The sequence below is a fragment of the Pleurodeles waltl genome, chromosome 3_1 (genome assembly GCF_031143425.1).
Source record: "Pleurodeles waltl isolate 20211129_DDA chromosome 3_1, aPleWal1.hap1.20221129, whole genome shotgun sequence".
In the NCBI taxonomy this organism is placed as follows: Eukaryota; Metazoa; Chordata; class Amphibia; order Caudata; family Salamandridae; genus Pleurodeles; species Pleurodeles waltl.
The window spans coordinates 668695614-668721112 of NC_090440.1; the positions used below are offsets into that span (position 1 = coordinate 668695614).

General features: G+C 45.4%; 1 protein-coding gene across 1 annotated transcript in view; it reads right to left on the reverse strand.

Annotated features, from left to right (window-relative positions):
- The window catches only part of BEST1 (bestrophin 1), a 253632-nt gene that overhangs the window by 161198 nt on the left and 66935 nt on the right, over positions 1-25499 (reverse strand). Inside the window, exon 2 of the mRNA XM_069223219.1 lies at positions 20402-20561. Coding sequence (XP_069079320.1) covers positions 20402-20553 — 152 coding nt within the window. The 5' untranslated portion in view covers positions 20554-20561. The remainder of the gene's footprint in view (positions 1-20401; positions 20562-25499) is intronic.

Here is a 25499-nt window from a genome sequence, read left to right on the forward strand (position 1 = left end):
AGTTTGCGTCAGGTGCATTTCTGGGAGTTGTAGTCTGCACCCTCAAGCAGCATCTCAGAGCTTCTGGTACCTTGAGGTGAGCTGTGGACCTCAAAAGAACCTTAAAGGAACATATGGAGGAAGATCCAGAAATTTGGAGAATTTTGGAGAACTTTTGGAAAAACGCTCCATAAAGGGACCGACCCGCCCCGGCAACTCTAGCCGGCTTGCCTCAACCGTCCCAGTGAAGAAAATGTCAGAAAAAGTGACAAAGTCCGAAAGTAGAAAGTTGACCGGGACCTCCCAGGCAGTGTATCCAAAGAGGGCTCCAGGGATGTCTGATCAAGATTCAGGTTTGCCCCGGTCGAAGGATTTTCATTTTGAAAAAACAACTAAGTCCGAAGGTAAAGAGTTCCAGGAGGTCGGATCGGACTGGTGACTTGGTCCCGCTGAAGAAAATCTCCAGAAAAACGACTAAGTCCGAAGGTAAACTTTTGACCGAGGCCTCCTGCGAGCTGTAGCCGAGCAGGGCTCCATCGTGGTCAGCCTCAGACTTTGACTTTGCCCCGGTCGAGGTGCGACCAGATGACGAGAATGGTGCTTAGGGCTGTATTTATAGGCCAGTAGCACCACAGGAGCGTCACTTTTTGTGACGCTCCTGTGGCGCTAAGAACAGCGCTGTATTTACAAGATGGTGTTGAGCCCCTTCCCACGCAGCACTGTGCGTGGAAGGGGCGCGGCAATAGGTGTTACTGTGGGTGTGCCACAGCAACACCCATTGCATTTTGAGGCTGCCTCAGATTTATGACATTTCGTAAACCTGAGGCAGCGCCAAAATCTAAATCTAACGCCACCCCCAGGGGTGGCTTTAGCAGGGCGCTACAAGGAGGAATAATTTTATTCCTCCTGTTTTTTTGCTTTTTCTATGCGTGCTGCATTCTGTCACACGCATAGAAAAAGCAAAGTGCCGGAAATGATTGTTTACGTGCGGGAAGGTATCCCTTCCTGCACATAAACAATCATTTGAAAATAACGCTTTGGCACTTTCGTGTGGGCTGTATTGTGCAGCACACACAGAAGTGCCAAAGCACCATTAGTGATTGTTTATGTGTAGGAAGGGACACCTTCCCGCACATAAACAATCACACCCCTCAACACAGACATCCTTGCAAGATAGTGGCGGTGGCGCTGGCAGCTAATTTTAGCACCAGCGGAGGGGAAAATGCAGGGGTGCATCGCATTCCCTTAAATACGGTGCATCCCTGAGTTTCTAAAGTGATGCAGCGTGGCGCCGCCAATTTTGGCGCAGCACCACACTGCACCACTTTTCTTTAAATCTGGCCCTTAGTTTCTAAGCACTAAAAAGCATTAATTCTTTGAAAATTCATATCTCCTGGTTCCCCCTATTGGATTTAAATCGTTTGGTGTCATTTTAAAGATAAAAATATAATCTATTTTTATAAATTGGTGTTGGATTTTTATTGTGTTTTGTGTTTTACTTATTTACCGTTTTGTGATCTTCAAATGCTTTACACACTAGTCTCCTAAGTTAAGCCTTGTCGCTCGTTGCCAAGCTACCAAGGGTTGAGCTAGGTTTAATTTATTGAGACCTAACTGGACCTAAGTGGAGGTTAGTGGCCTATTCCTAAGTTTAGGTACTTACCTGCCCTTACCAATAACCCATTTTCCAACATTTTTGGTGCGCAGTGGTGGGATCCAGGACTCGTCTTTAATATCACACTACAGTTTTAAGTGAAATAAGTTAAAAATCTTCTGAATTGACCTAGAGCAAAAGTATTTTAGATTTTTTTCAAATTTGGATTTCTTTTTTTTATTACTTCATTTTTGATTTTTCTAAATTGTTCTGATCAATTGGTGCCAACGTTTTTTTAAGTGACACAAAACTTAAGGGAGACCATGGAGCTTGTTCTGGCTAGCCTACCCACACTTACTGCAGCTGAGCTTAGGGTGTTGTTTAGAAAGAGGGGATTAGCTGCTGCTAAGAACCTTAGGAAGGCTGTGATGGTTAAGTCCCTCTATGTCCCTTGAAGCCTGGGTAGCGCAGAAAGAGACAGAGGAAGCTTCAGAGGTAGGAAGGGAGAGGGAAGATGTCCTCTCCAACCCCCAGGAGGAGGAGGAGGATTGTCTCACTATGATCTCAGCAGCTAGGGCCCCATGCAGAGCTAGAGGGAGGGGAGGGGAGGGGAGGGGAGGGGAGGGTCTGTGGTATCAGAGGTATCAGACCAAGTAGAAGCAGAACTGGGCCTCAGGGAAAGGGAACTTGAGGCCCAGGAAGCCCTCATAGCTTTGGAGGCAGAGAAGTTGGCCCTAAAGAAGGAGAAGTGGGCAAGAATTGAACAGAGAGATGGAGGCAGCAACAGAGACGTTGAGGTGTCCATGGGTAGGGGGTTTTGTCCAAGACTACCCAAGGGGGTGGTTCCTGCTTACGTAGAGAGGGATGACATAGACAAGTGGTTGGCGGCCTTTGAGAGGGCACTCCAAATAAGAAGGGCTAGGCCTTAATACTGGGGTTCACTTCTATGGGAGTTGGTCCCCAACTCAGGGAGGGATAGGCTTCTAACCTTAAGTGGGGAGGAGGCAGATTCGTACCCTAGTATGAAGAGGTGCTTAACCCAGAAGTTTGGTCTGACCCCAGAGCAGTACAGGATGAAGTTCAGGGACACCCAAAAGGTCCATACCCAGTCTTGGGTTGATATTGTAGACACCTCACTTAAGGGCTGGATTCATGGTAACAAAGTAAATACTTATATGTATGCAAGAAAGGTTACGCCAGCATCTAGTGGACTCTAAGCTGACCAACCCCAGAGAGCTGGGGAGACAGCTGATGAGTGGTTAATAACCAGGGTGGTTGTCAAGTCCCAGGGGGGAAACTCTAAAGAGTGGGGGGGGGGGGGTCAGGTCTCCAAAAACCTAAGGAGGGAGGTGGTAAGCCCATCACAGAGACTCCCTCTGTACCCCAGAACCGTAAGAAGGGGGGACTAGATCCCACTCCCACTCTGACAAGCAGAGGCAGGGAGACCCAGGGTTAAAAAAAAGCTCTTGGACAATAAGGCTTGCTTTGACTGTCAGCAGACAGGTCACTTCAGAGGAGATGCAGTCTGTCCAAGAAAAGTGGTTAGCACTGGGCTGTAGCCATGGAGGAGGACTCCTCAGATGATGAAGTCCTCATAGCACTGGGCTAGGAGACAGGACAGATGGTAAGCTGGTGATTCCTGAGGGTGGGAGTAGGCACTTTCACCCCATTCAGGTGAATGGGATCCCTACCACTGGCCTGAGAGACACCTGTGCCAGTCACACCATAATGAGTGACCGGTTGGTGACCCCAGACACGTATGTCCTAGGAGAGACCAGGAAAGTCAAGGTAGCCACAGGGGAGGTCACCTCCTAAACCTGTAGCCATAGTGCCCCTAAAGAGGTAGGGTATCCTTTACTGGTTTAGGGTGGTAGTCAGGGCTGACCTCCCCCTAGATTGTATCCTGGGCAATGACCTCCCAGAGGTGAGTCAGGTCCCAGATGGGGTGGTCGCCCAAGCAACACCCCCGACCCAAAGTTCTGGGGAGCTAGTCCCTATAGTTAGGAGACAGTGGTCCCCCAGAAAAGGAAAGAAGAAAAGGAAGGGTAGGCCACTCTTAAAGAGAGTTCCAGGGAGCCAAAGGCCTTCTGCCCCAGTGGGGGTAGCGGGGGAAGAGTTGGCACTGGTGAGGCCTCACCTGACCCCAAGGAAGTCCTGAGTAGTCAGGCAGCTGTCCAGCTGTAGGGTGTTGCTCCTGCACTGACAGAAGGGAGAGTGGAAGGAGTGTGTCTGCCACAGGAGGTGGTAGCCCCCCACTCTAGACAGCAAGAGGGTTGCCCCTAAAGCAGCGCAGCAACCTGTCAGTGGAGAGCTTAAGGTGTTGATCTGGGTGCGGACAGCTGTCAGTAGCCTCTGCTGGGTGCTAGCGTCCATGGCAGCACTGCACTTGGCCTGAGAGGCAGACCCAGGGCCAGAAGCCAGTGATCGGGTGCAGCCAGATGTTACCTCCAAAAATCACTTTCAGCCATGATGGATTTTTGAGGAATGTTGCTCCCTGGGACTGATTTTTGCCACACTTCCCAGGAAGTGGTCATCACAGGGGGAAGGACCCTGCACCTGATTGGAGAACCAGGACCCCCATGTTTTTCACCCAGGAGCAAGGATAAAAATGGCAGACCTGCACCCACACCTCAGATCCCTACCAGATTCCTACAAGGAAGAACTACAGGAGAAGAAGGACTGTCCTGCTGGACCCCTGACCTGCACCTGGACACTGCACTCTGGAGGACTGCACCAGCTGCACACTTGGGCTTCACCACAGGAAGGACTTTGCCTGGCTTCAACTGGTTCAAGGAGGGACTTCCTGTTTGCTACAGGTGAAAACTTGCTAACCAGAGTCCCCTGCACCAACTCCTGAAGAAACTGACCAGTTGACCACTGTCCAGTGGCCAAACAGGAGTTTGCGCCAGGTGCATTCTGGGAAATGTAGTCTGCACCCTCAAGCAGCATCTCAGAGCTTCTGGAACCTTGGGGTGAGCTGTGTACCTCAAAAGAACCTTAAAGGAACATCTGGAAGAACATCCAGTTTGGAGAACTTTTGGAAAAAAGCTCCATTAAGGGACGACCCGCCGCGGCAACTCTAGCTGGCTTGCCTCAACCGCAACCCGGCCTGACTTGCAGGTTCGTCCCGGTGAAGAAAATCTCTGAAAAAGTGACAAAGTCCGAACGTAGAAAGTTGACCGGAACCTTCCAGGCAGTGTATCCAAAGAGGTCTCCAGGGACGTCAGATCAAGATTCAGGTTTGCCCCAGTCGAAGGATTTTCATCTCCAAAAAATGACTAATTATGAAGGTAAAAATCTCCACTCAGGGTTACCGCGATGCGTATCTGAGGAAGAGTTCCAGGCGGTTGGATTGGACTGGCGACTTGGTCCCGCTGAAGAAAATCTCCAGAAAAACGAGTAAGTCCGAAGGTAAACTTTTGACCGAGGCTTCCCGCGAGCTGTAGCCGAACAGGGCTCCATCGTGGTCGGCCTCAAACTTTGACTTTGCCCCAGTCGAGGTGCAACCAGAGACCAGATTGCCGCTATTAGTTTCTAAGTGCTAAAAAGCATTAATTCTTTACAAATTCATATCTCCGGTTCCCCTTATCTGATTCTAAAAGTTTTGGTTTCATTTTAAAGGTAAAAATGTAATCTATTTTTATAAATTGGTGTTGGATTTTTATTGTATTTTGTATTTTACTTATGCACTGTTTTGTGATTTTTAAATGCTTTACACAGTAGTCTCGTAAGTTAAGCCTTGTCGCTTATTGCCAAGCTACCAAGGGTTGAGCTGGGTTTAATTTATTGAGACCTAACTGAACCTAAGTGGAGGTTAGTGGCCTATTTCTTAGTGTAGGTACTTACCTTCCCTTACCAATAACCCATTTTCCAACAGGTGGTATGCTATCTGGATGCTCTGACTGACAACAAAGATCCACGATTGTCTGCCTATCCAGGCAGAATATCTGGATTACATGTCTGTCCTCCATGGTCTGCAAGTCTGCTAGTGGACGGTACACAGGAGGTTGTCTGATCATTCTCCTTCCAGGGTAACTGTGTGGGACAAAAAGAAGATATGGCTGTCATTCATTGTGTCCCTTGCAATTTGCATAATACACGTTATATATGAACTGTGAGATATCACGTGAGTCACTGAAAACACGCTACACATCCCACAGCAATACTAACAATTACACATTTGTAACATGTTACCCCCTTGCTTTTCAGCATATGTGTACACATCATCTATGTGGACAGCAACAATATGTGCATCTAACTTGCAACTCTGACTGTGATTTACTGCCCCAAATCCTGGATTGCCCATGGGGGAGAGGGTGGTGGTTGTGCCCCCAATTATGTTGTCATATGTGCTGGACCATATACCAATATGATTACTAAAAGGATTGACCTACGTGACATGACAAGGCCAGCACTCAAGATTCGCTAGGACATTTCCAAATTGTGATGCATCAAAAATAGCGCTTATTTAGATTGTATGCCTCTGACCTATTCCACTGGGCATTAGGACCGGCCCACGACCGCCGGCGGAAGTTATCCTGGCAGTAGGCGGATGCTACCATAGTGGACTTTGCCATAGGATAACATTGCTGCCTGTGGCGGTCTTGGGCCACTGGCAGTGTCCGCCGGCGGTGGCGGTCGGGTACGTGGCAGACGTAACCACCTTCTGCTGAATATCTCACTTGACTCCTGACTCCTGACACTGCTGCCAGCAAGACCTTCACTTCCTGAGCTGCGGCATACCGTCTCTGAGAGCAATCATGCCTCGTCCAACAGGTGGTAGGGCCCTGCCTTGTCACCAGAAGAGCTGGAGAAGCTTGTGGAGGAGGTCATACCCCTGTATGGACAGCACTATGGTGCACCAGAGGAGCAAGTAAGTGCCCCATACACACACTTTTCTCTAGGCTTAGGACCAGTTTGTCAGATTGTGTCGTCAAAGCCCTGTAGGTGCTGTCAGTGTGTATTAATGGTGGAGTCAATCGGCATGTATCTATGTCAAGTGACAGGTTTGGAGTCCTGAGACAAAGTGGCGAGTGTGTATTGAATGTTCCCTGACCTAAATTGTGTTGGATGCACATGACTGGGTGAGGTGTCATGACAGCCATCCCCAGGCAACTCTTGCCAGAAGATGTTTTTAATGTGTGATCACATGTGATTGCATGACAGGAGGTGGGGTTAGTGCATTTTGTATGTGTCGGGTGATCGCTATTTGAGCTCTTTCTGTCTTTGCACAGTGATCTCTGGCTACATCTGGCCTTGTTGGACTGTTGTTCTGAAGCCAGGTAATGACTCACCATGCCCCTCAGCTCTGCACATAGACACCCAATGGCAATTGGCTGTAGACTACATGATGTACAGTAATAAATGTTATTTGTTAGATATGGTGTTTTGCGTAGGTCTGAATGTTCAGCCTGCAGAAACTGGGGCCTGTCGATCATTACTCACAGCAAAAGTCGAAATCTGGGCTGGTATCAATTCCCTTTTGTAATGCAAATGTGACACTGTGCCCATACCCTGTATCCCTGCACAGCATGTGATGTTGCCAAATCATGCCTCACTGCCAATATGCAGCTTCCTGAGCCTCTGACCACTGATTACTGTGGGGATTGCATTGGGGCAAGGTGGTGATCTGTGATTGATGTGCTCTTATCAACTCTGGTAATGTGTTTCAGATAGCTTTGAGAGGTCCCTTGATCCAACAGCCCTGTTGTTTCTTTCATCATTTGCTCTGAGGTGTCCTTTGCATGCTCCTTGCATTTTGGACATTGCACATCTGCAAAAAGTGCCATGATATCAGAATCTGTGGTTTGGGCATAAAGCGGGGCATGAACAATGCATGGCCAGCTTTTTCTTAATGTGCTCTAGGTTTAGTGAATGTATGGAAGTGTGTATTGTAATTTTGGTGTGATACACAGACCACAACCGCCTAAAGTAGCAGGTGCCTGCATCTGTATCTGCACATGTCCACACATGGACAGGCTTGACTCTTTGTGTGCTCAACATGTCACTTCCTTCATTGTGATCCAAGTGCAATAGGTCAGTCTGTAGGCTGGCTGTGACCTGTAGGGACTGCATGCAGTGGGTGACATTCATAGGTAGTGGATGTTTGTGTACATTGTTTGCTGGGTGGTTTACCTGTCACTTGACACTTTGTGTGATGTTTTCCATTGTGTTCCTGGTCATTGTCTTGTGGCTAGCTCATGTCCCACAAACGTCACAGTTGGCCTACCTGATCAGTGCAGGTCCTGAGCTGGGGTGTGTGTAGGGCACCCTATTGGGATTGTTTGTAGTCATGTCCCTGTGTCCAATGACTGCTATGTGCCACAGGTGAACAGGATGGTCAAGGCAGGATGTTATTAGCTTGGTGCACTGACATGTATGTGATTCGGCTATTTTGTATGGGGCTTGTGGACATAATATGCTATCTTGTCATTTGCATCCATGCAAGTCAATGCCCATCAGAAGAAGGGGATCTGGAGAGCCATTGCCAAGAAGGGTCCACAGACCTTTGGGGTCCACAGCTGGTGGAGCGGCCACTGTCGGAAGAGGTGGGAGGACCTGAAACGCTGGGCCCGGGAGATTGCAGAGACCAAGCTGAGGCTGTCCTTCCAACGAGGACGGGGTGCCCGTCGGACCATGACCCCCTAATGGCCCGCATTTTGGTGGTGGCCTATCTGACCTTGGATGGGAGTTTGAGGGCAGCACAGCTGCCACAAGCGGGTGAGTACAAGGCAAATTCAGGCTTGACGCTTTGCCAGATGGTTGAGTGAGGGACAGACTGCTCCCCCTGACAATATAGGATGTGTCATGTGTCACAGATCATCTGGGATCAAATTGGTGTAGACAGGCCATGTGTTTCCAACTGGTGTTCCTTTTGAAGTTGAAGTTGGGACATAGGACTAAACTGTGGGGAACTCTCAGTCTAATTGCACAGCATGGAGCACATATGACTGTGTTTAGTGTACAAATATTCTGCTTTACCTACTCTGGTGGGTGTCAGTTTCCACCAACAGATCACTCCTCCCAAATGTCACAGTACAAAGGTAGGTAGGATGTGGCTCACTGCCCTCTGCCATGTGTCTGGGGATATGTGTAGGTTGACATCTGCAACCCATGGGAACATTCTTTCCCTTGTATGTTGGGTGCGGGTGCCTCACTGCAGTCTGTGATGCATGGGTGTCCATCAGATATGTGGCATGACTTACATGGCAAAATCTTGCCATCTGTAGTAAACTACTTTTCCTTGGTAAGTGGGGAATGTGCATTGTCATGGGTGATGTTTCATTGATGTAGCCAACATCCCTTGTGCCTACATGTCTGCATGTGCTACATTCCTACTATGATACATATCTATGCATTAGATTTAGGCATGTGCTAGCCATGCAGATGGGGTGATGCATGGAATCTCTCACAGATATGTCCATGGTGTTCTGTTGTCTTTATGGTACATCTGCAATGGTTGTCTATTTACTGTGATGCCTCAGACAGGACTGTGTCACCAACATATGTTGTCAGACAGATACATTCATGCCTCATAGTATGTCATTAGTCATATGTAACTCCAGTAGCTATGATGGACATGACAGGGAGGGCCAGGGTATGGATCCACTTCATGATCATTTGTACCTTTGATGTGGAATGCTGTTTGTAGGCGCACAGCACCTGTGTTTTGACTGGGAATTCTGCCATGACTGTTGGGATCCATCATGGATTGACTTGCATTGATGCTTGCATCACATGTGTTTGGGGTCAGGGATTCATCCACAGACAGATGCCATGCTTGCCATGTCTGAGATGAGGGTAGTGATGTTGCTTCTCATTGGAGAACAAGTTGGGGTCCTTCTGTTAGTAACTGCAAGGTCTGTGTCCCTCCTTCCTGCATGTAAAGTTGTCTACTACAAAAACACTCAGACGTAAACATGGAAATGGGTATGAGACATTGGTGGGGCTATCCTAGGCCTTCCAGGACTGTTCTTGTGTGTATCCTGGAGACATCTTCCATGATGTTTAGGACCTGACTTCATTGTTGTTCCTTGCAACACCACATGTGAGGCATGCCTGAGTGACCTTGCTACTACTTCCTTGACTCCTTTTGGACATGTGTCACTTGTAGAACTGTACATTGTTGGGATGTGTCCATAGTTAAATGGATGGTTCCATGTCACCTTATCCAGGTATGGTATGTTTGTACCAGTGTTGTCTGCATTTCCTTAGCAACATCTGTTATTGTTGATACATTACATCATTGCAAGTTAGATGTGTGCATAGACTTGTGTCTGTGTAATTGGTGGGGTTCCTTACACTGGGATCCAATTGTTGGCTACTGGTTCACTGGGGTGTTCTGCATGTGACCCAGCTTTGGGGTGGCGGGGGTCACCTAGTTGTGGTATGGTAAGTGTGGTAGCTAGACTTCATCCATGCTATTGTAGTTGTCTGAGATCAAGATTTGCTCATGTGTTACCTTTGTAATTTTAGATGGCAGACATGGTTTTGTATTGGCACATGATGGTGCCACTTTGCTGGCACTTCATGTGAGGGCCATTTGACATGATGGTATGCTTTGTCTCTCAGAGTTGAGATTGAAGTGTTTTCATGTCCATGTTATGACCCTACTATACTTTCATTTGGCAACATTAGTGCTGTTGGCCATGGGACCTCGGGTTAAGACACCACTGACACTGAGGGACCCAGTGGCACAGAGGGCGAGAGGATTGCCAGGGGGGTGGCTATTGACCTCCTGAGAATGATCTCTGTGGGTCAGTCTGCCATTGTGAATGCCAAGTCCAGCAGAGCATTGCGTTTCTGGAGGGCAGTTATGGTGCAGTGGCTGGCCTACAGAGATCTTTTCAGGCTCTGGTCTCCACACTGACAGCAGCCAGTCACCCCTTGTCTTCCACCCCCACTCCACCTTCCTCTTTCCAGTCCAAATCTCCCCTTCCCCAACCCACCCAGAGCACACAGACAGACTCACATGCATCCACCTCAACAGACAAGGGTAGCCCACACAAACACAAGCACCACAAGACACACCGGCATGCACACAAGCAACTCACAGACAAAGCAACAGTCACAACTTGCCCTGACACTAGTCCCCTCCAAGCATCACACACATGACATCTGGCACACCTACAGACACCACATCAACAGTCACTGATATAGCCACCACACCCTTCCTACCCGCAGACGCCTCCCCAGCAGACCCTCAGACATCTACCACAGTCACCACACCTGCAGACACCACATCTACAGACACACCTACATGAAGCACATCGACCATACCTGCAGTGTCCACCCCAACAGACACCCACCCACCCACCACGACATCCCCCCGCACCTCCATCCCCACACCAGCCCAAAACACATAAATGTCCTCACTCACCCACCCACCCAACAGACACCCACACACACAATCACACCTCCCACAAACACACACCCAAAACATCCACACCTACATGTCAGACAACCACTCCCTCAACCTCCAAATCCCAACCTCCTTCTGATGACCATCCCTGTGTGTCTAAGAAAAGTTTCCTTAGTGAACTTGACCTTACCCCTGTTCACCCCTGTGCCACCCCCAAAAGGACTGTTTCCCTCCTAAAGGCCATCCCTTCTACCTTCAACACCTCGTCTGCCCACCATTCAAGAACCCTGCCCTCCCCCGCCAACAAGAAGCCCACCCCTCCCAAAAAGGCTCCCCGCTCCCAAGCCCAAACTCCAACCCCATCCCCTCATCCCCCCACCCCCAGATCATCCCTGAGGTGCCTCCCTGCCTCCTTGATGCCCCTACCTGTGGAGTTACATGGCAGTCAGGAGTTAAGTAGGGGCCCAACACTGTGCCTTTTAGCCCTAAATGTTGGACTGGCCTATGGCCTTGGACTTTAGTATAAAAACATTCTTTTAGAATACAGCCAACCAGTTGTTGGTTTGTTGGATACACATTTGTCTTGCATTTCCTTCCCTAGCTTTCTGTTTTTCCTGCCTGACATTGGTTGTGTGCCTGTAGGTATGTGTTTGGGCTGCTTGCTGCTCCGTGTGGTGTTTATTTGCAGTATGTGAGTTTGTGGAGTTTGTGTGCAGTGCTGTAGTTCCCCTAAGGAAAGGGTGTGTCTTATGTGATGGGTATGTAGATTGAATATTGGGTTCTTGACATTGTGTTGTGTTTGTTGTGGTATGTGTTTGTTTTTGTGTTGTGTGATGTGGGCATATATGGTGTAGGACTTGTCCCCCTGATATGTCTATAGTCTACATGTGGTTTGTGTGTTCTTGAGTTTTGTCAGTGCAGACATGGAGTGTGATGAGTTGTGCTAGTTGACTTTGCATTTGGGTGTGCATGTGTCTATTTAGGTGTGTGTCCCTCGCAGCTGGTTGGTGTAGGGGTATGTCCCATGGAGTGTAAGTTGTGTGTGCTTTGTTGACTTGCCCTTCTCCATTGTGTGACTGTGTATGACAATTGGTATTGGTATTTGGGGCCAGTTCCTGTGCGCATGTTGTTTGTGGCCCTGTTCCACGTGATATGTGTCCCAGTGCAGCCTCCTTTCATATATGGTCCTGATATTCCCATCCCAGCTGTGCAGGTATTGTTGTCGGGGTGCACTTTGTGTCTTTTGTATATATGTGTCTGTGTGTATTGTGCATGGCATTGTGCTTCCATTGTGCTATGTGTGATGTGTATGTCGATTTCAGGGTTGTTTGATGGTGGTGTTGTGTGTGTGTCATGGCATATGAATGTATATGTGTGTTGTATGTGTGGCCAGTCCCTGGCCAGTGTTGGGATTGAGTGTGAGGAATGTATTTGTATGTGTGCAGTAGTTGTGCTGTTGTTACTGTGTGTGTGAATGTTGTGTTTCCTTCTGTATCCCTGAGCCTGTGCTGTGTAGCTGTGTGTAAATGCGTAGGATTGCTGTGCAGTGTGTGTGTGTGCTGGCTGTGGGGGTGTTGTGAATGTTTGGGGGTCCGTGTTTGCAGTATGTGAGTGTGTGTGTGTGTGTCAAATGTTAGGTGTAAATGCTGTCCGTGGGGTTCCCCTCCCCCCAAGATGTGTTTGTTAGTAGTACAAGTTAGTTTGTAATATCAGTAATCTAGGGAAGTGTGTGTACTTACGGTTGTTGTGCATGTCTTTGTTGATTTAGCGGCATGACATTTAGGAATGGCTTCATGGCGGCTCTGGACGTGTATGGTTGTCTGCAGGTGAGTGTCTTCCTTTATACTGTCTGTTTGGCGGTGTGCAACCTCCTAATAGGTCCGGAAGAAATATGGTCTCCGCTGGCCTGTTTGTGCTTCCAGGAGACCATGGTGGTCTGTGCTGCCTGGCTGCGGTCCGCTGAAGGTCTTCTATTTGCTCGAGTGCCAAACTCATAATAAGTCAAAGATTTGCTGTGGTTGCAGCTCCCTTTACAGCACATGGATCCTGCCTAGCAGGCGTGGATCTCTACATAGGTTCAAAATTCTTCCGACAGAGTGATGAACGTCATGACTTATTCTTGGCAAACTGGCAGACCGTCCACCAGGATTTAAATAAAGTCCTAAGGTTCTCCTTAGGAGGACTCCCACCCACGTCATGTACAATTTATGGTAGAAGGATGTGCTGTTTTATAACAAATTGGATGATTGGTACTGAGGAGCAGACAAACAGTTATTTCCCCGAAGAAGACACCTTTAATACTATGGCGGTCATTATGACTTCGGCTGTACCGGGCGCCAACATACCGCCGCGGAGGCGACCATCCATCTGCCAGATTATGGACACTGCCGGACTTCCACTACACTTAGGGCGGAAATCTGGCAGTAGCCATGCTGGCGGACGGTGGTGCCCTGGCGGTGCTACAACCTGCAACGCCCCGCCAAAAGGATGCCGCCAGCTGTATTAAGACCTTTAATGCAGCCTGGCGGTGCCCTTCTGGCGGGACGCTGCTGGCGGTAGCAGCGCCCCTTCCCGTTCCCTGCCAGACAACCTTCTCCCTGGAACAAAGGGGGGCGGGAGGATGGGTGGTGTTGTGTGTGAGTGTTGTGTGTGAGTGTTTGATGTCTGCGTGCGTGTATGAAGGTGTGTGTGTGTATGTGAATGTGAGTGCTGTATGCATGGTTTTATGTGTGTGAGTAAATGCATGTATGATTGTTGAAGTGAGTGCGTGTCTGCATGTCATTATGTATGCATGTGAGTATGCGTGTTTGGATATCTGTGTTTATGCGTGCCTGAATGCGTGTGAGTATGTATGAGTGTATGTGTGTCTACGAGTGCGTGCGTGAATGGGTGTGTGTGTGAATGGATCGGAGGGGGTGGGGGGGGTGTTTGCATCGGGGTAGGAGGGTGAGTTTGGATGGGGGTAGGTGGGAGTGTGCGTATGGATGGGGGTGGGTTAGGTCCTTTCTTTGGGGGGAGCCATGTACCGGTGACAGGGAAAGAATTACCACCCTGGTTTTCATGGCATTGCTACCACCGCAGAAACCATGACGGTAGGCCAGCTCATAATACCGCCAGAGGTACTCTGTGGGCCGCAGGGTTGGAGATGAACATCTCCTGCCCGGCGGTTCATACCGCCATGGTAGTATGAATGGTGATGTAGTGGGTTGGCAGTGACCAACCCGCCACACTCATAATGTGGCAGTATACACCGCCAGCCTGGTGATACCGCCACATTAATCCTGGTGGTCAAAAGACCGCCAGGGTCACAGTGAGGGTCTAAATGTCTAAATATTCTTAAACAAAAGAAAATAGACGCCAAAACAAGATCCCAAAAGCATAGTGGTTGGCACAGGGAAGCCTTGAAACACTGGTAAAAATATCAAGTGAGGGGTATTAAAGATAATCAAGAGAAAATCATTTTCAAAGTCAGTCATTAGAGAGTTACAATCTGAGCTTGCTCCCCCACTGTATATTCTCTGTATCTATTTGCTCAAATTGCTGATGACGTGTATGAAGACAAAAAGGAGCCCCCCTTAGAAATCACGACTCTCTCCCTTTTGGGCCAAGGAGCCGGGGGAGCACTAGAAAGACCACCTGTTGTGGGGAAAGTCAGCCAATGGGCCCGCCTACAAGGCAACTCATGTGCAGCTCAAGTAGCAAGAGGGCAAGAGGGCAAACTGTGGCATGACTGATGGTAGTATGACAAGTAGAAAGGCTGGATCAAAGGTTCATATGATGACACCCCAATAACCACCCTTGGTCAAGTACATAGGAAAACCCCTGATGGAAATGCTTTATTGAATGCTGTTATAGCCATTTTAGCTCTATTAACACTGAATGTATGAAAAATAAAAATTGCAAAACAAAATAAGGGTCAGTCTCACACGGATTTCCTGGATTGATTGAAAGATATATTTAACTATCATTCTGCCATTGTAAACGCTGCTGACACCTGCACAAGAGGTAGTGAGGGCAGCTTCTATACTATAGCTGTTACTGAAAGTACAGAAGGGGCTAATAATGTCTATGGGTTGAGAAAAAAGAATTTGTATTTGTTCCTGTGGCTAATCACTGTATTGCTGTTCAGGAAAGAAAGTCTCTACTAAATCATAACTGATGACTTCTCAAACTCAGACCTTTCAGAGGGAAAGGCAGAGAAGGACACAGGAGGAAAAGGAGGAGGAACACCAGGGAAGAGCCAGGTGCAGCAACGAGGAGACTTTGATCCACAAGGATATACTTCTTGTATCAAGTATGGTCAGCTAGGACAGCGGAAAGACGTTTTCCTGAATCAAGCTCACGGTGCCTACCATCAGCATGACCCAACTTATCTCCTCCTCTGAACAGGTGTCCACCATTTCAGAACAGCTACATAGGAGCAAACTGCTCCATATGTGCTTTGATCCCCGATCAAAAAGAGCCATGTGTATGATCTGTCATCCGCAGAAAATCCACTTCGTGCCTTAATGATGCTGGTGCTAATCAATCCATCCTGAAAAACTCCATGGGTACCCTGTCCTCCTCTCTTAGGCAAAACCATTGACGCAGTTGCATTATAAACACATGTGCTCCTCACCTTTCTACATATCATGTATATGTTCCCTTGGGTCCAGTTACAGACGTGCCCCTTTCTTCTGAGACTCCCCTCTCCATAAACATGCTGGGGAAGGATATCCAGTGTAAACCGAACTGTGCTCTATATTACATTAGTTATAGTGTATTTTTGCATGTTTCAACTTAACATATACATGTCTTATGTATTAGCACAGGTTCTTACATCTTTAACAACTTTATTTAACTTTTTCATGCCAAGAACATAAGATATTACAATTTAATCTAGATCATAGGTACCCACAAGTGCTCAACAACATAGTCAGTTGTATTGTGATTTTAGCCACAATCTAGAGAACAAATTCACAGCATCGTTTATTGCTAAAGGTAAAATCATACCGGAAGACGAAAGAAAAGAGACAATTATAATATCATTGTCATGGATTCTTATTGGCTTGATTGTGGTATCATTGTATAGTCCTATATATTATAATATCTAACTCCCAAAGCTCCTTCGTCTTTACTTTACAGCACAGCGGTTGTATATGCTGCATTTCAACAGTTAAGATTCAATTAAACCCAAAGCACACGCTGTCCTGCGATATACAGGATCCTCATTGTCCTAAGGGTCCGAAAGGAATCCACCAAACCATATCCAGTCTATTAAAGAAACAGATTTGGAACTGCATTTTTAAAATCTGCACAACTTATTCCGCCCATCTGGAAGTCTGCTAAATACATGTCTTGTTTAGTGCAGTACTTGAAAGTATGTAATGCCGTTGTGCAGTTTGCCTTTTGTGCTAAATTCAGCTGCTAGTTTTTTGTAAATTTCGGCCACAGCCACCTGTTTTACTGTTGTTGATTTATGTTCTGCTTTCTTCTCTATTCCTGTACTCCTCGAGAGACAGTTTCTTTTCATGTTCTCATTTGGCGGTCCTCAAATTACTTGGACTGGGCTTACATAAGGGTATACTAAGTCACCTTCCATATTTTAACAAAGACCTAGTGAGTACTTAGACACTTTGGTTTTCCAATGTGGTTCTGTTCTGGTTCAGTCCGTTTATGACGTCTTGCTAGCTTCTGACTCTGTGGACCAGTGCATATGTTACTCACCTAATTCCTCTCACTGAACAAACAAAGTGTAGGCACCGAGCTTTTACCAAAAAAAACCAGTTCTGTTTACTCCCTGTTTGATATCTTGGACATCTCATCTCTGCAGGGGACAGGCACATGTAAGATGATCACATCTAAGCTGTCTGTAAATTATCCTGTTCACTCACTGGATCTTCATCAATGGATTTTAGGCTATCCTAAAAACGTGAAATCCTTATAGGATGTGAAAAATGATGCCCTCAAATATTTCTCCTGGTGCACGCCTATGTGCCCCTAATTATGCATTGCCTTCTGCCCTTGCCCTAGGTTTGCCTCGCAATACAAAATGTTTCAGTCCGTACTGTCATGACAGTGAGAGCTTCAGCTTCAGAGTGTTAACTATATGGTGACAACAACAGATTGCTTTGTATTCTTATGCACTCGATGCTGTGGAGGCGTGGCTGCATCCGTGTCATGCATCTAGCAATAGCTGCCCATCTTTTAGTGTCAACAATACTGTCCTTGGTTCACCTCACACTGTTGCCTCGCCTCGTGCCATGACCACCATGTTATTGGACTGAAGACACCACACCTACCAATCTTCCAATTTGTCAAGATATGAACTGTTGTTGCTTTCAGCTTGTCATTTTGCCTTGGTGAAAAGCCCTATATTGAACCCAGGGTCATCATTCCCTATGTTCCTAGGTGGAGAACCACACAACTCTCTCATCACCCCTTCCCATATCACTAAACGTTGCCCAAATCTCACAAATGCATTTCTGCTAATGGTGATGTTGGATGTTATGTTATGTTGATGTTTCCTGCTTTGGACATAATATTGGAGCGCTAGTCTCATGTTAAGCTAAATGTACCTTAGTTGAAATAGTTAAGAATCAGTGTTTACAACAAGCACATTCTGCCATAGTTACTGAATTAATTGCTTTTACCCATTCGTGTATTTTAGCCAAAAATAATACTGTAACCATCTTTATTGCTTCAAGATATGCTTTCAAAGTTGCTCATGATTTAGGACTTCTATGGCTACAAATTGTTTTTTTCACTTTTTCAGGTACTCCCATAATGGATGGATCCTCTACAAAAGAGTTGCTTGATGCTGTAGTTCCGAAGGGAGGCAGTTACTAAGAATGTAGCTCACTAGTCCACCAAATATGAAGTAACGAGGGGAAATGCTTTTGCCACTAATGCTGCTAGATATTCAGCCCTATACTCCAATTCCAGGGTATCACTGTGAGTATCTCAATCTGTCGAGGTCCTCTTACTTGAGTAGAGGAGTAAACACTAGATAATCAAAAGATGGTTTGGCCAGCATAGGAGTTTATCAAATATTTGGATATGTTGTGGTCTGACAAGAATGGCAGAATGGTTGCTCCTAGGATACTGTTATCAAGTTTGGCCAGTTTGTATTATGGGATATCACTTCAATTCATTCCTTGTTGTAAGCATGCACTAGTTTGTATCCCCCTCCATTTCCCACCAATATTTAAATCTGTGTGTCTTTGATCAAGCTTACAATGTTACAAAAGGCACAAAGAATACTCACGCTGCCCTGCCTACCCACAGGGGTCCTCCTGTGTATGTTCAGAGAGATCTTATTCAACTCTGACAATGCCCATGTTTTGGTTTTGATTTGTATGCTCTCTGCATGGGTGGAAGTCCATCCCTGTACCCACGCGGATGCAAAAAAGTGATCTGAAACACTGACTCCAGTTTTAGAATCCTGCTTATGATCGGGAGCGATAAAGCAACCCATTTTGGGTCATTTGTAGTTCAGAAACTGCACAAAGACATTGGGATTCAACAACATTTCCACTGTGCCTATCAACGTGAGTCTTTAGGAAAGGTAGAGCAATTTCAGGGAATGCTAAAAAATCAAATATCTAAAATGTGTGGCTTAGTAAATCTAAAGTAACAAAATGCAACACAACTCACTGCCGTGCATTACTCTGTGTGGGGCCTTGTTCCATGGGTGGAGTGCCTGCACTGGTGTTAGGTGCACCAGCGCAAATAGAGAGCAAAAATGTGCCATGTCTAAGTAAATATGGCGGATTCCTGCTCTCTTTATTTGAAGCAGCACAACGATGTTCAGCAAGTTTTCTTGCTGCGCTGTGTTGCATCAAATGTTAGTAAATCTGCACGATAGTTATCATGTTCGGCTGTTGTTGAGGTCCAAGGCCCTATTTATACTTTTTTAACGCCACATTTGCATCATTTTTTGACGCAAAAGCGGTGCAAACTTACAAAATACAATTGTGCTGCTTTTGCATCAATAAGTGACGCAAAAGCAGTGCAAAGAAAGTATAATTATGGGCCCAAGTTTCAACATGGGTGTATTCCTTCATGGGCCAGTAAATGGGTCGAAGCGTAGCTGTTTATGCTGTACAAGCTAGCACACCAACTCTCATTATTAGATTCCCATCATCTATGATCTTCCATACATTATGTCCACATCAACGCTTAATTTGAGCCACTGATTTCAGGTGCTCGGCACTGGCACTTAAATTGCCAACACCAGCACTTATCACAGTCTGTCACATGGTGGTGCTGTTTGTCTCGTTGCAGATAAGCACAACATCGGTTGTCTATTAATTCAGTATAAACGTTAAAAATGACTAATACACTCCAACCAACCCACTCTTATAGCTTTGGGAGCCCGGAACAGTCTGAACTGTCACACTTGTAGTGTGTGATGGCTAGTTGTGCTGGTACTGTATTTGGCAGTGCTGGCGTGGGCAATGAGTGGTGTAAGCTGTAGTGGCCTCCTGACGAGGGTCCTGACACTTTTTTTTTTTTTTTACAAATTAAGCACTGATCCAAATGATATTTTTATTCTACTGGTTATCTTTCCAGTTATAACAAGGGTCAAACCCTGCAGATCTCCCGGGCTCCCAAAGAAAGAAAAGGAAAACAAACATTCCTCACCCACTCCTCCAAATTATGTGTACATGAGTTAGGGACATTTGGAATCCTAAAAATCTGTCAGAGAATCTTTTGCCTTTCCAAGTAAAGTAGAAGGGAGATCCACCGAAGCGCCAAAATCAGCGAACACACAAACTTTGGTATTTTAGAAAGATTAGTGTTTACTATGTATTTTAATTCTATAAATCATAGGATTAAGAATTATCATCATAATGAGGAATGCCTCAGGACTGGAAACATAAAATAAGACTGAATACAAGATACTTTTCAAACGTTGTTTATCACCCCTCCTAACCAGTTAGCCTTAAAAGCCCTAGTTAACTTGCGTCATTATTTTGGTATTGTTGTGAAGCCATGTAATAACTCCTACTTACCTGTAATCCACAAAGACACCTCAATATCCCTTTTGACAGCATCTCTCCAAACAATTGGTCTTTTTCTCTGCTCTGCCCAAATGATTGAGGCTTTTATATCTTTTCCCCGTAAGTATTTGGAGCTAGTCGGGCCTAATGTACTTGGAACTTGGGTTATCCTTTTTTGTTTTTAAACTGTGACACTAAGTAGACATATTAGATAGGCAACCTTAGACCACTCATCTGGACAAGGTATTTACGTTTATGATATTTAGTGTTAAGTTTGTATTGTGAACTCCCAATGTGAAGTTACAAACAACAGTGTAATGTCAAGAGTGGATTGATCTATATTGATAGGTCTATTATAACCAGCCCCATAGGGCCATCATGGATAACAGAGCAAGAAGGTAGAACATGTCAATCCTTTGTGTAGTTAGTTATACCAGGAATCATCAAACATCATAAAAAACTCTACCAGTATTGCTGTGATACCTGTAGATGCCACTGATGATGAAGTACAAGGTAATAAAGATGATGAACTCGCGATACAGAAGCTTGTAGATACTGCCTTTCCACTGGAGCAGCAACCGAGAGAAGGTCCCCAAACGGGCATCTGCCACCTGGCTAGTATATGTCACCGTCATGGCGAGACCTGCAGTAAAAGAGAACCCATAGAGGGAACAGGTGAAAATCTCAAAGCCTGCCACTTGGGCTGTGCATAGAAGTATTGCTCAATCCAGGCACCTGTTAGATACTACTTATCAGAAATTCATGAAACAGACATGGAGCAAGTGAGGCATTCAAAACTGGGCAAGTAGCCTCTGCTGGTCTTGGGGCAGAGAGATTGTCTCTCTGCACACTTTATATTCCACCATTGGGTTTTGGTCAGGAAAATAACTCACTCTAACAGTCTCCAAGAAACCCAAGAAGGCTAGTCTTTTCAAGTCACTGTACTCAATCAGCACTGGAGCAAAGTCCCTGTGCAGCAATGTCATCTTTCTGCAGACTTCCTATTCTGCCACTGACTCTTTGGAAAGGGAAATAACTCATCCCAACAGTCCCCAAGAACCCAAGTGCATATATGTCCTGTCCTTTCCCCTGTTTAATGCCATTTCATTGGACTATGACAATGATCGTCTGTGTTTCAAGAAATATATTCAAAGTGCTGCATTTGTGTCAGAGTTTGAAAGGCTAATTTTATTACGGTTGCAGGTTTACAATCCTAGAGTGTCCCCAAAAGGGGATTTCATAATAAATACAGGTGTCTGTGTTTACTCGTGTGAAATGAGAGCATGTGGTGCACATCTAAAGCAATCTCACTACAGGTCACATTTTCAGAGCTGCAGATAGCTGTATGCATTGATTGCCTTTGATCAATCAGTCAAGGCCCTGCAATGTAGCGCTGCCTCCTCCCATATCCTAACAGTAACCGAGACACACTGCACTCAGGATCTCCATTTTCATGTATCCTAGAAATACATGATAAAACTATACTAGAGACCTCCAAATAATCTGTATCTATCAATATCTCCATCCACCTATATACTTTCAACAACTGATGAACAATATACCTGGGATCAACCTGGAACAACTGTATACTATCAACAAATGAGAAACAAGGTACTCAGGATCTCTGCCGACCTGTATCCTATCAATAAACAGAAAACAGGATCTATAAAAGCCTGTATCCTATTTATAACTGAGGAACACTTTTTTCGGGATCTCGATCCACCAGTATCCTATCAATAAATGAGAATACCTGCATCTGGCCAATAACTGAGAAACAATGGGTCTCTATGCACAAACTGATAAACGATATACTTAGGATCTCCAAAAACCTGTATCCTATTTGTAACTGAGAAACAAAATACTCTGGAACTCCTCCCATCTATCTCCTTTCAGTAACTGCGAAAAATGTACATGGGATCTCCAAACACGGGTCTCCTATCAATAACGGAGATACAGTGTACTCAGGTTCTTCATTCACCTACAACATATCAATAATTAACAACCCTTTGAATCTGGATCTTCATTGAATTGCATCCTATAGATGAACAGTAATTGCACTGCTATAGTTCACTATCCAGCTGTATCCTGTTAATTATTGTCTGTATTGTCAGGGACTCTTCTCACTACCTGCATTCACCTGTATGAAATCTATAAACTTCAACATCTACATGATATCACAATATTCTTTCTAAAGTATCCTATGAATAACTAAGAGGTTCTGAGCCATAAGTTTACACTCCCCGAATCTACTTGCATGGAATCAGTGACCGAGGCTCTCTTTTTTTGGAGCTCTTTGCTGCAGCCCTGATAATGACTGGGACACTGTGCTCTGTAGTTTCACAATTTTAATAAGATCCATCACCTCCCCCCAGGAAACACCAACATCTTATCATTTTGGTGTACAAGCTCCACATTATGACATGGATTTGTGGGTGAAACCTTATGTTTCATTTGTGCTGGTCCTATCTTACCGACAAATGTTTTGTGCATTAGCAAAGTCTCTATCATCATAGTATCTTCAAATGGGTGAGTTATTATGTTGTGATCCTGAGATGCTGTAAATGGACCCACACAAAAATTATGGAAGCATTTGCCTCCTCACTCAGCCAAATAAGAACCCCTTTCTAGACACCACAATACCACTAAGTATCCACTTAGTATTTCTCTCCAGAGCAGGAGATTAAGGGGAGATTTATCTCTTGATGGACATCCTGCTCATTCTCTGTGATGAAGGTTTCAATCCGTATATCATGCTGGTGAAGGTTCTCCCGACAGAGTTATGTTTGAGACGTAGGAACCTCCGTCAACTTTGACCGAGGTTTATCCATTGGTCCAGCTATTGTTCTCCATCGGTGGTGTACATTTGTCTGCCGCTAGATAATACTAGTGTTGGAGTGCCAGTTTACCGTACGCCAGATTTACATGGTTGTGTAGCAGGGGGCTTGCGACAGAGTCATTTCATAATGGACTTGTTTACCTTTGTTGCATCCCTCGGTCTTAAAGTTCAATTGAGTTTGATGTCCCCCTACATACCTGGAAACCACCCTAGAAACTACACTGCTACATTTGAAACAGCATGAGCTACAGACATTTTTGTGCTTAGTTTTTCCAATTTGTTTCCTTTACTTTGCTTGTAGTTTTTTACCTTCGCAGAGAGAAGGAGTCCTAGATTTTGAGAGCCAAAATTAACACTAATATATTTTTATGTTTTATGTATGTCTGTTTATAAATATGCTATATATTAAATATACTATGGGGGTGATTCTAAGTCTGGCGGGCGGCGGAGGCTGCCCGCCAGACTTCCCCCTCCAAAATACCGCTCCGCGGTCGGAAGACCGCTGAGGGTATTCTGGGTTTTGCACTGGGCTGGCGGGCGACCGCCAAAAGGCCGCCCGCCAGCCCAGTGCAAAACTACCTTCCCACGAGGACGCCGGCTCCGAATGGAGCCGGCGGAGTGGGAAGGTGCGACGGGTGCAATGGCACCCGTCGCGAATTTCACTGTCTGCAATGCAGACAGTGAAATTCTTTGTGGGGCCCTCTTACGGGGGCCCCACGACAACCCATACCGCCATCCTGTTCCTGGCGGGCGAACCGCCAGGAACAGGATGGCGGTATGGGCTGTCAGAATCCCCATGCCATGGAGGATTCAAATGGGCAGTGGAAAACCGGCGGGAGACCGCCGGTTTTCCACTTCTGACTGCGGTCAAACCGCCGCGGTCAGAATGCCCAGCGGGGCACCGCCAGCCTGTTGGCGGTGCCCCCGTCATTTTAGCCCTGGCGGTCTTGGACCGCCAGGGTTAGAATGACCCCCTATAGCTTTTGTCTTCTCCATGCACTGATTATACTTTTCCAGATGACTTCACTTATACCATGTGAAATCATAGCATTCATAACAGCACTAATGGCATCTCAAATGACATAGGGGGTTATTCTAACTTTGGAGGAGGTGTTAATCCGTCCCAAAAGTGACGGAAAAGTGACGGATTTACCACCAGCCGTATTACGAGTCCATTATATCCTATGGAACTCGTAATACGGCTGGTGGTATATCCGTCACTTTACCGTCACTTTTGGGACGGATTAACACTCCTCCAAAGTTAGAATAACCCCCAAAATTTGTCATAAAACAGTGCATGGAGAAGGTGTGAGTTATAATTAATGTAGTATGACAAGTAAGGAGGCTACACTGGATACGTAGGTGTACAAGCTAAAGTATTTTGAAGGTGGGCATACCTTATAAGTTTAAGTTATAATTGTAACTTTAGAATTTCTAATGTTTTATGTAAAGTTAGGCTTGTATAGATAGAATAAATAACATTTTTCTTACAATAAATTATGCCTAACATTTATTTTTTATTGAATATACACACTCACGCACACATAAAGTAGTAATTTTAGTTATAAGAAATACAATTAAAGATGTGTATTACAAGTCCAACCTTAGATAGACAACATGGTACATGGCACTACATGTAAATGGTATTAAAAAATAAATGCATCCTGCATTATGGTAACATATTTAATGCTGTCACATTTCATAATTTTGTTTTAGTTTTTCTTGTTTTTGTACTATGTGTAGGTCAGCCCCCATCATAAGAAGAAAATCTGGCAGGCCCTCAGCGCCATAGCCTGCACTGCCAGAAAGTGTGGGAAGACCTTCCACGCTGGACCAAAAAAACAGCTGAGGTCTAGCTTGGAAAGTCCTCCTGGGCAAGGAAGCCGTTGCAGCACATCCTGACCCTCTTAATGGCCCGCATTTTGGTAGTGGCCTACCCACAGCTTAAAGGGGAGCTGAAGGCCTGAGAGCAGCAACAAAAGGGTAGGTGTAAGGTTGTTTGTATGTTGTTGTATGATTATTAATGTTTTATCCAGGATTGCAAAAGATGTCTGAGTACTTATACTCAAGCCACTACCATAATAATGTGAAGTCTCCCCTTTCAAAACTTATAGGTGTAATGGGAGTGATGCGTACGGTCAGTAATACACATATAACATTAAATGCACCTGCACACAGCTGTATTAATGCCGAAAGCTTTTCTGCAAAGGAATATGGAAGATTAGATAAGGTTTGCACATATGCATTATTGTTAACAGAGCAGCAGTCTCTGCCTTTTTGCTAAATGTAAGGCTGTCCAATTCCCTGTTTTCAAATTACATAAATGGAAGTAAATATTAAAAATAAAAGGTTGTTTAAAAAAGTAATCACATTTGCAGACAACAATATTGCCAGAAACAGGCCTTAACTTCCATATTACCATATTATTACGGATGCTGGAAATTTAGTACATTTATTTTTACACACGAGAATTGTGTGCCATTATCTTTATAACTTTGTATTATTTTATTCTATGTTCCCTTTCAGATGACTGTGCAAAGGTTCTGAAACTCCATTATTGTACCATTTGCATGTGTGCTATGTATGCACTTACACATACACTGTCAACCATAAATAGCTTAATGTGATTGAGTTACAATGCATGTGCACACGTGTTGTCTCTGATGTTTTATGTAATAATTGGTTATCAGCGATAGTACAGCATAACCCACTCCTTAGATTATGCCCTTGCACTTTTAAAGGTAC